General features: G+C 29.9%; 2 protein-coding genes across 2 annotated transcripts in view; one reads left to right on the top strand and one right to left on the bottom strand.

Annotated features, from left to right (window-relative positions):
- Window positions 1–1944: 1944 nt before the first annotated feature.
- On the bottom strand, window positions 1945–7719 carry Neurochondrin (neurochondrin). Its single transcript, XM_014431369.3, has 2 exons — window positions 5070–7719; window positions 1945–2407 (listed from the first exon to the last, which is right to left on the bottom strand). Exon 1 carries the CDS (start codon window positions 7303–7305, stop codon window positions 5098–5100), a length of 2208 nt encoding a protein of 735 aa, XP_014286855.1. The 5' UTR covers window positions 7306–7719; the 3' UTR covers window positions 1945–2407; window positions 5070–5097.
- Window positions 7720–9931: 2212 nt separating this feature from the next.
- Window positions 9932–14724, top strand: part of PNPase (polyribonucleotide nucleotidyltransferase 1) — a 20465-nt gene continuing 15672 nt past the window's right edge. Inside the window, exons 1-2 of the mRNA XM_014431367.3 lie at window positions 9932–10193; window positions 11138–12049. Of these exons, the coding sequence (XP_014286853.1) occupies window positions 10078–10193; window positions 11138–12049 (1028 nt within the window). The 5' untranslated portion in view covers window positions 9932–10077. The remainder of the gene's footprint in view (window positions 10194–11137; window positions 12050–14724) is intronic.

Here is a 14724-nt window from a genome sequence, read left to right as displayed (position 1 = left end):
ATTTTATCTTAACATAGTTTCATTTTGTATCTTTTTAGCCCTGATGAAGCCCTGCAAAGTGGGGCGAAACGTTGGAAAATAAATAGTTGTAAACTATTTTTGTTTCACTATTGACCGCAACCCTGACCATCTCCCTGTATATAAATTTTTGTCATCATACCACCAGCGGAACGGCCCATCCCCGCTCCAATAATCTACTGGCGTAAGCTAATCAATCATTAATTAAGACGTTATCCTACCTTATAATGGCTAAAGGCAATGAAAGGTATCAAAAATACCAGCTGTACATATGGCACACCTCACCATATGTACACATATGAAACAAATTTCAATTTTAGGAGGGTACGAAAAAAAACAATAAAGCTAGTGCCTTAAATATAACAGGTAACCTTAAAATACCAAAGGTAGTAAAAGGTAAGACACAACACGAATTACTTTTTCTTTTTTCACAGTAATGCACTTACTAATTCACTTTTATTTCTGTTTTGGAGGGTTCGGAAAAAAATAAAATAATAAAGCTAGTATTTTACAGCAGTTCAAGCGTGTTAGATCTAATTCCTTCTTCTCTTTTTTGACATTTTGCTTTCCCCAATACTTAACATATATATATTTTTAACTGAAAGGAATATGGTCCGGGTGCGGTCAAAAAAAAAAAAAACTCAAATAGTAGAAATATACTATTTTAATGAGCCTTGATTGACCGTGTGTAAAGATGAAATATACTATTTCTACTATTTGAGATTTTTTTTTTTTTTTGACCGCACCCGGACCATATTCCTTTCATCTTTACACACGGTCAATCAATAATCTTCCAATATATTTTTAACATTTTCCAAAAACCGTTTGTCCTCACCCTCTCACACGCTTTCCTCCTCTAAATATTTTCTAATTTGTACTTTTTATTTTTTAACCAATTGAAACATTTCCTCTTAAAAACACTTAGTCATTCTTGTAACGTATTTTTTAATTCGTAGTTTGGCCGTTCTCGGCGCAGAAAACACTTGGCTGTTAGATTTCAAGCTAACAGGTTCGTTTTATTCTCTTTTTTTCCCCCAATTTTTATTTTAGCCCCCCTCCCTCCCCTTCTTTTCTCATTTTCCTTACCCACGATATTAGTAATGTTCACCATATATTATTATTGTTGTTTTCAAAATATATTTTTTTCTATTCATTTCTTTTGTTAAACTTTACTTATATTTTGCCTCTTTATCAATTATTATGGTTACATATATTTTCTTTCTCTCAATTTTATTTTTATTTCCATAATTTTAATTTTTAAATTATTAATAACTAATATATTCGTATTTCTTTGCATTATATAACTTCATATGTTATTTTACCTACTTATTCAATTACCTATGGATACATTTTATTTTCTACTTCTCTCATCACTTTATTTTATTAATTCCATTCTGTAAAATTATTTACCTTATGTCATTCTGTTCATATTTTCTGTATTCATTGGTTGTTATCTTGTTGTGTTCTTAGCCCTGATGAAGGCTAGAAATTCTAGCCGAAACGTTGGAACGATTAAATAAGTTCCATCAGCATATTTGTGCTTTATTTTGACCGTACCCCCAGCCATTTTCTCGTCGTATGAATAATTGAAGAATGTTTGAAAGAACTGATGTTTTACAGACTGAAATGTTTAAATTAAAAAATATCTTTTCTTTAACAAAGAATAAAATTAATGTTTTAAATAAAAAAAAAAAATTAATATATAATCAGTAAGTGGAATGAACCCATGATTAAAAATGAGTTATCCAGAAAAGTAAAAATGATTAAATATACCTAAAATATTACTAAATATTAATTTTTGAAAGAGAAGTAATTTTTTTTTAAATCAAATAAAAATTGATCAATGATTATTTTGATAGTATAATAAAAATCACTATACAGGTACATTTTTATAAGATTTCTTAATTTCTAGATTAAGAGGAAAAATTGAGTGTGAATTATTCTTTTATTTCCTATAAACATGATTAGTTTATTATTTTGAAATATACAATAGTAACAAAAATATATGTACATGTGATATCAAATACAAACGAAAAGAAATTAGCACAATTAATAACAAAACTAGTCACTCTTCTAATCACAAACAGCAACATTCACTGAATTAATTAATAAGAAAATTGATAAATACAAACAAAAAAATTATTAAAATAAATGCTTATTAATATGAGTCATATAATATATTCGTGAGTCTCTGCCAAATGCAAGTCAATTCACATTATTGCTCCTGTAAGCCTAATAACGAAGAAAAAATTAGAAGTAATTATAAATCAATCACAATGTATAATAAAAAAAATTGTCAATTCACAATCAGTAGTTAAGAATAAATACAAAATTGGGTGTATATTTGTTCATAAATGTTTCAATTTGAGGAAATTCTTATCAGGTCCCACTGGAACAGACAAAAAATACATAATTAATACCTAGACTCCTCTCTCTTTGCCTCATCATACAAGAAATCTTTCCACCTATATCCCCAGTGGTTCCCAACTGGAGGTTAGTGTTCCTCATATGGGCTGCGAGAACCTTGAGAATGGGTCAAAGGAAGTGTAGGGTATTATATATTTTGTAAGAACTTGTTCAAACTGTGGTATTTTTCACCTTTCCTTATGTTTTTGTGCTAGTTGAAAAGTTTTAACAGGTAAATATACAATATAGATGCCTCAAAATGCACTTTTAAGCAAACTGATTTTCAAACACTTTCCTGGGAAAACCTCCCTCTGCTCTGAGTCAGCAGTAGGGTGGGATACATGCTTCAATGATTGGCAAACTGAATCACAGACTTCTTTGGATTGGGAACCACTGTCCGACATAATGGCCTTAAAAAATAATTATTCCAGCTAATTTGATAAATATTGTATTAAATAAACACAAAGAGGCATATAAATAATATACTTTTGTATGTAAGTATAGAGCTTTCAAATTTATTTTTTAAATATATAGCTTGTAAGGTAAGTATTGAGCATAATAGTCAAGTGAAAAAAAAAAATTATGCATAGTTATATATACAAAATAGTAGAGGCAGCAAAAATTGTTCAATTCAAATTGACATGGCTAACTTATTAAACTTTGATACAGATCAAAACATGCTGTATTTCATGTTATAAACTAATAAGTTATTATTTTGAATTAAAAATAATTAACTTATATAAATTATTTAATTATTATGAATAACATTTTTCTGGAGTATAGCTGATTTAAAAGGAAGTGTCTTTCAAGATGCAGAATAGTCTTTTAAACAAGTTTGGCACCAAAAACTACTTTTATAAACTTGGTGAATTCCTTTTCCTCAATTAAATAATAATGCTACAAATTTTTCTCTCTTTTTTCAGTTTCTTTTCTGTACCTAAAGGAAAATTAGTATCCTTGGTCCCTTACTCAAAGCAATTTAAACTATTGACATACCAACCCATCCTTGTGTTGTCCTTTAATACCTACAAACAAAAACTCTATTTTATCACTGAAAAGTTGTTCATATCATGTGAATAATGGGGTAAAAACTGGAGGGTTAAAATGAGCCCATAACTTTAAACTTTCATCATAAATGCACTACATCCTATTTAACAGTATCCTTTAATAATGTGTGACTAATCCCTATGAAACAGATCCGCTACCTAGGATTTCATGTTTACAAATGAATTACATGGAATTATGTATTATTCAAGAGTAAAATGACAAAAAGTTGTCAGTGCCAACTTCTTTAACATTTACTTGATTGAGAATAAGAGCTTCACAAAACCATATTACTCCTAAATCGAATCCTAATTAATCTTTATAATATTAATTATAAAATTATGAATGAAGTTCTCAATATTTTCTAATTTCCAGACCATACCAAAAGTAAATAATGATCATTTTATTATCAACCCCAAACCCACTATTTTCAATCTGTAGATTTTGGATATCTTCTGATAGAGAACATATGGCTCTAGGTTTATTAATGATTACCCTTCCGCACGCAAGGCAAGTACTATTCTGTAGATTTCACCCTAAAGTGATGAACGCAGCCTATATCGGCACCATGCATACCATGGTTAGTAGTAAAGTGAAATTGTATATCCTCCTCAAGTTTATATGCACTCTTGAGAAATATAATATATTATACAAACACAATTTATTAATTATATATTGATATGAAAACTTTTAGAGAATAAAAAGCATGTTTTTATCTAAAATGTAATTTGATAGTACATTAAAGTGAGATCATATTTATTTTTTCCTAATTAGGCATTATGAGCAAATTCCTTTAAGAGCTAGTAATACAATGACGAATAATACATACAATAATAAATCAATTCATAGATAGAATCTAAAATAAAAATTCATCTTTAAATATTTCCTGTAGAAACAGGGAGAAGAAAAAAATTATTAATATACTCATACAATTATAATTTTAGGAGAGATGTTTTTCGTTATCATGTGTTATAATACTTTCATTATTGAATCTCTGGGTTTAAGGAAAAAGTAAAAATATAAATAAATTCAAAGCCTAACAGCCAGATCAGTCTTTAAATTGATTTTGTCAATTGAAAGCAGATCTTCACTGGAGAGATTGACTCCTCAATTAAAGGGAAATATAGCAATAGGATTGATAATATATATATATATACACACACAGCATATTGTATATGCATGCATGTACACACACATACATGAAATCATGAGATGTCATTTTATATATAAAATGACTTCTCATGATCCAAAAAAATCTATGAAACTCCAACCCAGTCATGCACTCAATTTTTAAATAATAGTGAGTATAGAGTTTAGCCTTTTGATTTAGTATTGGTACTTATTTGCTTAGAAGAACTAGCAATGGAATTATTTGCATGCAACAAACAAAACAAGAAAAAAAAATCAAATAAATTAAGAAGTCTTTATTTATATTCTTGAAGGTTCTTATCTTTTATATAAAAGATAATATAACCAACTACAATAATGAGCAATTCCATTATTTTTTAATATATATATATATTTACAGAAGTCTTGCAATCAATAGCAAAATGATATGAAAGTAATATATGTTAAAATTAGAAAACAATAGATTTAATTACCTTAAAATTAATTATTAATGAAAAGAAATTAATCTCCAAATAATCTTTTTCCAAGTTCCATCATCATGTGCTTACGACACACAGTTAAGACATCATGTTCTTTTAATACTGGAGCAACATCTTTATTTGTATCAACTAAATGACACAAAAAGTCTTCATAGGCTGATTTTGTATTAGATGGCAATGAACCCACTTTTACTTTCTTAAGGATTTCAATTATTCCCTGAGCCCATCCTGTTTCCATAGCAAATTCTGAAATCCATGGAATCAAAGTTAAAACAACACTCATTGTTTGCATTCCAAGAAACCAAAGTTCCATAATCTCAATCCAATACTTCTTATACGTCATAGATACCACAAGTGTAGATGAATCGTTCGATTCATCAACATTATAAGCATCCCATAAAAATCTTATTGCTGACTGAATATATCGGCAAATAGAAAAATCATTTTTCTTCACTTTTTTAGATTGTTGCTTTAACAGCAACAGGCCCAATACTGCCATATTCCCATGTAAAACTAGATTCTCTTGTACATTCTTTAACTCAGTAAGATTATTAAGGATAAACTTAAGCAATGCAGCAAATACAGGACTATTTTCTGCCAGTTTAGGTTCCAGAACAATAATGTTCATAAAAATGTTACACATACTGACCATTGCTGCCTTTGAATCATTCATTTCATCAATTAGGGATGCTGGTAACTCTGGTACTGGTTCTTTTTTAGCTTTCAGTCTCTCAGACTTAGGAATAGGTGGTCGTTTATAATTTACAATGGACCAATGAAAAGTAAAACATTCTAAAAGGATTTCATCCTCTTTATTATCGAGCATTACCTTACGCCCATGATCTTCAATAGTAAAATGGCATAAAGCAGGAAGCATAACTCTTAAAACATCAACCTGATGAGAATGTCCAGGAGAAACAAGTGCAGTAGATTTAAATTTTTCACTAACATATTGGGAACGATATGAATAAAAACTGTCATTAGCAACAGATAAAATAAACGGTAACAACTCGTATACAGAACTTCTCATAGCTGTTGTTTCTTGGGCTAACCAAGCAGCCAAAACACGTACTAGGGCACAAATAAATAATTTCCCTTCTTCTGACTGTTGTTTGTTCATAGAAATCCTACTAACATACTTCTTAATAGTTCCTAAAACAGCTGAAAAGGCACCCTTCAGTGCTGTATAGAGTTGCTGTTTTTCTTTCTGTTCTAAGTCTAAAGAATCACTGACAATATATGATACTGATAATTCAAGTATTATAAAACAGGAGGTAATCAAATTGGTATTTTTTAAAATTAATTCAAAGTTTCTATCTTCTAATTGCATTCTCACTTCAACTGACCCTAAATGTACTAGCAACAGGAAAAATTGTTTGGGCTTTTCAGTATCAGTTAAACTCCATTCAACACCAAGTAACTCTATCATAGCTGCAGCTAACTTTAACGCAGGATCACGCTGTGCTTTACCTATTTTACTTGTAAGTATGTCATTAAGTCCCTTATATACACTGGTTGACCATGATTCTTCTTGATAAGTATTCATAATAGTTTTACGGTCAGAAGATATAACGAGTGCCTCAAGAACACCACATAATTCAAATTTCCTTTCACTGTGATCTGTTTCAAAGTCTAGAGCTACTTTATTCATAAGAGAATGAAAATACCTAGGATTTTCCTTATCCCAAGCTAAAGATCCAAAATGCTGTACAAGTGTAACAAGAATTTGTAGAGCTTCATCAGTTTGAAAACTTTGTAATGAATAAATATCAGCCATTTTAACAACAGCACCCTGATCAAGAAGAGCTTTCTTACCTTCATTGGACTCAGCTATACATCTAAGACATTCATATGCCTCACCAACAATCATTAAATTGTCCTCATAATCTTCTGTGTCAGCCTGTTGTACAATTTCCAAAAAGCAAGGAATACTAGATAAAATATCTGGATGATGTGATAATTCGATGTCATTACAAAATGATGAAAAAATGGCTAGTGCTACTGATTTGTAAACTTGAGGCGGACAGTCAGGTGGGACAGATTGACACTGAATTAATCTCTTCAGAAATTCAATCCCTATAGATTCAAATAAAAGTTTCTTAGCCTCACTTGAAGTTTCTTCACTTTTTGTAAGCTTAGTAACCATAAACAAACCAGCAAATTTTTCAGTATCTGTTTTAGCACTGTTTAAAATTGCAACACATTTTAAAACAGATTCGGGAATTGCCATTTTAAGGTATTATTTAAACTCTTGAATGAAATAAACTGAATTTAACAACATGGATGAAGCCAACACACAAACTGATGTAGATGAACTCCTGTGTAAAAAAACTTGAACACTTGCCAAATCTATTTTTATTCAGCTCAATTCATTTTAGAAGCAGGAAAAAGTCTAAATTTGGACCTGTGTAGGGTTACATTTAAACAAAGTTCAGTAAACTAATAAATGAAGAGACCAAATACTAGTATACATGATAAGTAATACGTTCATTTACAATTACGATTTCTGAGTTTCAAAGAATGGATAGTTATATTCATAAACATAAATGAAAAAATAAAAAGATACTGATGACAGAACATGAATTTATTACAATAATTTTTAACATCATTTCTAACAGTCATAATAAATACAAACAACATAGAAAATTATTCCTACCATCTTTTTGTTTTCTTTTTAAAATTTGTCAATAAAACAATCGATATGTAAGAGAATCTTTAAGAGATTAAATGAGCAATGATGTTTAGCTAAAGATGCATTTGATATTAAGCGTCTTTAGGAAAACAAAGACATTTTTTTTTAAATGGGTTAATGAATCTAAATAAATAAATGGACCATTAAATAATAATGTAATTTAAAATATAGACACATGTTAACTCATAATATGGATTGGAATTGTTAGTATTTGAGTTTGCTTTACAATTTTTATCCTTTGTTTCGCGAGATATTATTTGAACAACTGTAAATGCGAATTGTCAACAATTCATGATTTTTCCCCTCTATTATAATGGTTCAGCCATTTGGATCATTATCATCACAATTCCATATTTTAGGTGGAATGATCTTGTCCTTTCAAGGGTGTTGCAGCACTCAAAGGCTGTCAATAAAGGTACCAAAATAGTAAAAGAAAACTATTTGTTGCTAACCAACGTTTCGCCCCACCAGGGCTTCGTCAGGACTAATAAGAATGAAGTTCTGCCACCAACTGAAGTTTACCAACTTCATTCTTATCAGCCCTGACGAAGCCCAGCAAAGTGGGGCGAAACGTTCGTTAATAATAACTAGTTTTCTTTTACTCTTTTGATATCTTTATTGACCGCAACCCGGACTATCTTCCTCCAATCTAAAAGTTATCTTGCTATAACTAGCTTGGGAAATAGCTGTTCTATTATTATTATTATTATTATAGAACTTCTGTCTTAAGCTATGATAATTATTTTAAAAAAATTAATGCATTATTTCATTTCCAAAAGTTTCTTCTGCAGGCCAGTCCCTAGACTGCTACAATATTTTTTAAAACTTAGGTACCAAATTATAAATTATAAATTGAACAAGTATAAGTAGGTACTTAGTTGGCACTATATATCTGTGTTCAGGTGAACGGAAGCTGTTGGCACCTCTTACTTCTCCTTGAGTAGGAGATGAGAAGCTGAACCAGTGAGGCCGCTAGACAGGATAGAAGAGAACAGTTTATAGAAAAACAAGCTGTGCGCACAGCTATAGACAAAATAATGTGAATTGTTTGATTGCAGCAATAGGTTGTAACTCACTGCTGCGAACACCCGTATTGTCTAACAGGCAGGGTAGGGTGATCAATAAATATATCATTGGCATTATATACTTACATTATTTTTCAGAAAATAATATTAATTAGTCTAATTCGGTAGGTGACCATAAAATCAATTACAGGTAGGTGAATTTTTCCTATATGTTGTCGTTCAGAGAAAGAATTATAGATAAATGTTTAGAGAGCAGGGGACTCCGTTTTCGTGTAGTTGAGAGGTTATGATAAACTTGCAAAGGCAAGTGGCAAGATAACCTTTTTGAGAAGAGCGGAATGGTCGAAGGTAGCAGAGGGACCGTACTAACTGACTCAGTGACCATGCACGCTTTGACAGCACGTTCAGTTCATTCAAAAGATAAGGTCTTATTGATACAATCACTCTACTCCTGTCCGATATACCTCTAAATGGCACCCATGCCCATGTAAAATACTCCATCTATAAAGCCCAAGAAGAAGATTAAACTTATATGTAAATGTGTAAGGAGGAGTTGAGAAACCTCGATTTTTTTTATCAGCATGATATCTGCGTGAAATTTTCCAATTTAAATGTTTAAAATCCTTTGTACTTTTGTGAAATTGGTTATATCTAAGGAACAATACTCTATTGGACAGATTTTTTTTTTTAGATCTTTTAACTCTGAAGGTATGCTGTATATCCTGACCTCTATTTTACAAGTATGGTACAAAATTTACCTTGCTATTACAACCAAGTCTTGCAAAAATAATAAGGAAAATGACTCATGGAAATAGAAAAATATTTAAGGAAGATGTCATTGGGCCTTGCTACCCATCTATCTTATTCAAATAATCGTGGTGCTTGCATCAAATACTTTAATTCTTGACTCACATTAGTCTGTAGACTATGGACACTTGCCATTTTATCCTTTACATCTCCATTTTTTTTTAAATATATACATACTTGTTTTATTAATGTTATGAAAGAAAAATATAAACCATTCTGTACCAATAACATCCATAAAGTTGATTTCAAATTACCGTGTTATTCTAATTTATCTCATTGCAGTTGTATACATCAAGTTTTTATTTACTATTTTGAGTTACTCCTAGGTGATTAGCATGCATCAGCTTTAAAGATTCCCTTCAGTAAAAATGTTGTGAATTAGGTTCAATTTACTTATTGACGTATTTCTTTTTTATCTAAACTGATTAAACTTTACCTGTTAATAGTGTAAGAAGTGTGTTAAAAAAAATTAGAAATCATGTTGTCACGTAGTATTTCTTTATTAAATTATCGCATTCCGGCAAGAAGTCTTTCATTGATAAAATTTAGAAACAGCAGTTCTGGTCCTGAAATTTGCGTTCCTTTTACCGATAGGTAACTGTTTTCGATTTCAATTAACCACAATTGTATTTTAAGTTGAACCTTTTATGAATCTCTGTTACTAATGATTATTTGTCTTACATTTATCAAAGGTTTCCTTACCTCCTATTGGTAACTTGTGTTACAGTTTTTAATTAGTATTTATTTCATACCTAACATGAACCTCTTGAGTTTTAATATTGATATTTTGTAATTTCATATTGCTGGATTACTTACAGTATTGACTCTCTCTTGTCATTACATTTTATGATTGTCTTAAAACTGTTGATTTGAGATCAATCTGTTTCTGTGATGTTCAACTACATTAATTTGATAAACTAGAGCTGAGCCTTTTGCTCATCCTGCAACTTTGATTATGTATGTTAATTTTGGTACGATGATGTATTGCCAAGTTTATGACACTACAGGCTGTTTGTTGACATTATAGAACTTTAAAAAAGTGACCCAATTTCCCTGCTTTTTTGAAATGTATATTTGTATACCAATATGATACTATTGTAAGGTTCCAAAATAAAGACAAATGTTTCTGAAGTAGCTGTTAGTAGCATCTGTTCAAAGTTTTATTCATTTAGGAATAATCCGTACTTGTAGACAAAAGATCAAAAACATATTAAGGTAAGCTTAAATCTAGCCCTGTAGTCTGTCACATGTAATACATCTGGCTAGCTTAAATGTCAGATGATTCTTCTGATTATGGATAAGATCAATAAATATAGAATCTTTCAATAATATTCTCCTATTAGAATTTTTACTCCCATTAATTGATGTACTAGGAATATAAATGTTTACATGTTCACATTTTTACTTATAGTTAAGATAATTATTTTGTCATTAACCTTTATGATATGTAACCAATTTATTAATATTATTAATTATTATTATAAATATTTATTAATTTCTCTAATTTTTTTTTGTAATTAATGTTTTTGCCTTTTTAGACCAACCTTGGCTATCTCTTGTACTGAATTTGCTCAGTTTTCTGATGGTTGTGCTATTGCATGTTGTGGTGATACTTCTGTTATGGTTACTGCTGTAAGCAAATCAAAACCTTCTTCAACAAACTTCATGCCATTAACAGTAGATTATCGACAAAAAGCTGCAGCAGCAGGCAGAATACCCATGAATTTTCATAAAAGGGAATATGGAGCTAGTGAACATGAAATTTTGACCAGCAGACTGATTGATAGATCCTTGAGACCACTGTTTCATAATTATTATTGTGAAACACAGTTAATATGTAATTTACTTGCTATTGATGGTATTCATGATCCTGAAGTTCTTTGTATAAACGCTGCATCAGCTGCTCTCGCTTTATCAGATATTCCTTGGAATGGTCCTGTTGGTGCAGTTAGAGTTGGTTTAATCAATGATAAAGTTATAATTAATCCAACAAGGCGTGAATTGAAGGAAAGTACTCTTAATATGGTTGTCACAGCTGCCTCTCAGAGTTTAGTTGTAATGCTTGAAGGTTCCGCAAACAATGTTTTGTTACAGAATTTTTTGAAAGCTATAAAGACTGGAGTGAAAGAATGTCAAAAAATTGTTCAATCTATTTCTCAGCTGCAAAAATTGAAAGGCAAAGGGAAAAGAATTATTGAACCAGTGAATGAGATTGATGAAACTGTTCTGTCAGGTATAAGAAGCTTGGTTGAGATGAGAATAAAAGAAGTATTTCAAGATTTCACTCATGATAAGTTGTCAAGGGATGATGCTATTAAAGAAATTAGACTAAATGTATTAGAAAGGCTAAAGCAGGATCAACCAGAAATAAATATGGAAATGGCCAATGAAGCTTTTAATATTATTACCAAACAGATTTTCAGGAATTTGATTTTAGAAAATAATATAAGGTATTACACTTTCTGTAGGTATTTTTTTGTTGTTCATGGAAAAATAATGAAAACTTAAGTTTATGAATTATTTTTCTTCTTTTATTCATTTTAGTAGCACAAGGTGAGCAGACTTACATTGCATATGGGAAGTGTGATTCACTCTTTATATCTTCTCAAATCGCACTAGTAGGAGGAGGGAAAGTTCCTTCCCTACTTCACAGTTGAGGAGGGGAAAGAAAAGGAAAAAAGTCTTACATTCTTAATGTTGTTATTCTTATTATTTTATTTTACAGTAAATAGATAATAAATAAATTTTTAACAACACTAAATTTCAAATACAAGCACTCAAAAAATCGAATATAATTTTTAAAAAATATTATTTTATGAAGACTTTTTTGTAATCTAAGTTCGTTAAAATGCTAAGTACACTCTGATAGATTGTTAAAAAGGCTAAGTTCTCTTTGACAGATATTTAAAAAGGTCAAATACATTCTGATGCATGTGATGCTTAGCTGAAATAATGATGAATTAAATGTTGAATATGTCTATGCAAGGCTAGAACATTGTCTTAATAAAGATTTAAGAAATTTTTGGGTTTGATACTAAGGTCTGTTACCCTCGGAGAGTTGTTTAAAAGAAACTTATTAGCATTATGTTAATTTGGATTTTTGAGAAACTAATAAAATATCTTGGTTAGAATGTATATAAATTGTTTTAGTTCTTGAAAACTAAAATATTTTCATTTAAAATTTTTTGAGGTTAATTTGACTTCCATTTTGAATGAAATATTTATTAATTATTCATAACATTGTACAACGTTTCGGGACCACTGTCCCATATTCATGCACTTTAAAACCTACAACAATAATAAAACTAACATTACACCAATCTTCATCCTTATTTATTTTAATTTATACAATAATATTATTCACCTCATGATTTCATATGGGAAATCATGTCAACCATTTGTGGTTCTTCACTTCTCCCTAGCACAGCCATCACTCTATATTTCTTACTACCTCTTTGCACCTTATCTCATGTCCAGTGTGCTGTTTGGTTACCTCCCTGTTTTTTATAAGTCCTGTTTTGTATTTAATATTAACTTAGAGATTTTTTACATAAACCTGTTTATTTCATCTGATTTTTATGTTTTTATTTTAAGTTTATTTATAATGTCTGCGTAATGTGTATTTAAGTGTTTAGTGTCAGTTTTATAGTTTGCTGTGTTTTGTATGTTTTTAGTATGTATATAGCTTCTAGAAATCTTCTGTTTTTTGTATTTTGTGCTGTATCTATTATTTTTGGGTTTTCAAAATTGAATTCGTGGTTCAGTTTTATGCTGTGATAGGCCAGAGCTGTGCAATTTATATTTTTAGCATTTTTACAATTGGTGATATGCTGCTTAATCCTAGTTTCCAGTTTTTTAGATGTTTCACCAATATATACTTTTTCACAATTTTTACAATCTATCTTATAAATTGCGTTTAGTTTTTCCATCTTATCAACTTTGCCTTTCATGTTTGACAGCTTATTCTGTAATTTATTATTGTTGTATAAACTGGTTCTGATATTTGTATGGTCATATTCTGTCAGTGTTTTTTTAAATTTTATTTGTAAGGCCTGGTATGTATTGTAGTTTGAACAATTTTTTATTATTGCTATTACTATTTGTTTCGTCTTGTCCTTTTTCTCTATTGTCGTCTATTGTAATCTTTTTGTTTATTTCTTTATAAAATTCAGTGATTCTTTTTTGACTTGATGGTTTTTCTATTTTATCTTTCTTAATTATGAGAGATAGTTGACCGTGGATGATAAATGAGGAGAAGATGGTTGGGGGTGCGGTCAATGAAAAACACAAATCATACTTATTTGTGTTTTTCATTGACCGCATCCCCAACCATCTTCTCCTCATTTATCTTTCTTTGTTGTTTCTGGTTGTATGTTTATTATTAATCTTATTGTACCATAATCTGTTTATCAATTTTTTGGGATAGAAGTTTTTCGTTAGCATGGTGTATACCTCAGTCTTAATATCTTTTGTGTAAATATTGTCAGATAAGTTTATTGCTCGATCTATGAAATTTTTTGCAATGTTTTCTTTTTGGTATTGTGGGTGATTTGAAAAGAAATTTAGTAATCTATTGCTTGTATTAGTTTTTTTAGTCCACTTTGTGGTTATTTTTTGTCCATCTATGATTATGTCCATGTCCAGAAATCTTATTTTGTTATTTTGAGGTACTTCAACTGTGAATTATAATTTCAAAATTTCTTGGTAGCAGTCTTTCTTTGTTATGATTATTAAGTTGTCTATATATTTTCTTATTAGTTGGTTTTTTTTCTGTTTTCATTAATTGCGTATTTAATAAATTGTTGATATAGATCTCACTCAAATTTATCGATAAAGAAGACCCCATTGTTAATCCATGCAGCTGCCGTATGTAGTTTCCTTTGTATTTGAAATAATTGTACTTAGTGCATAGATTTATACCTTCAATGAAAATGTTTCTGTCTTTTATTGGCGTATGGTTCTTTATTTTTTCCCAATTAGCCTCTATTAGCTTCAAGCAATCATCTATTGGTACATTAGTAAATAGAGATTTAACATCAAAACTCACTATGTCAATTTTTTCATTACTTAGTTTAAGATCTGTTAATATTTTTTTGAATTCAAGTGCATTTCTGACATCATACTC

Source organism: Halyomorpha halys, unplaced genomic scaffold, assembly GCF_000696795.3.
Source record: "Halyomorpha halys isolate HHAL.00 unplaced genomic scaffold, Hhal_1.1 Scaffold966.1, whole genome shotgun sequence".
Taxonomy (NCBI): domain Eukaryota; kingdom Metazoa; phylum Arthropoda; class Insecta; order Hemiptera; family Pentatomidae; genus Halyomorpha; species Halyomorpha halys.
Note: the sequence above shows the minus strand (reverse complement) of the source record. Positions and strands in the feature narration are given on the sequence as shown.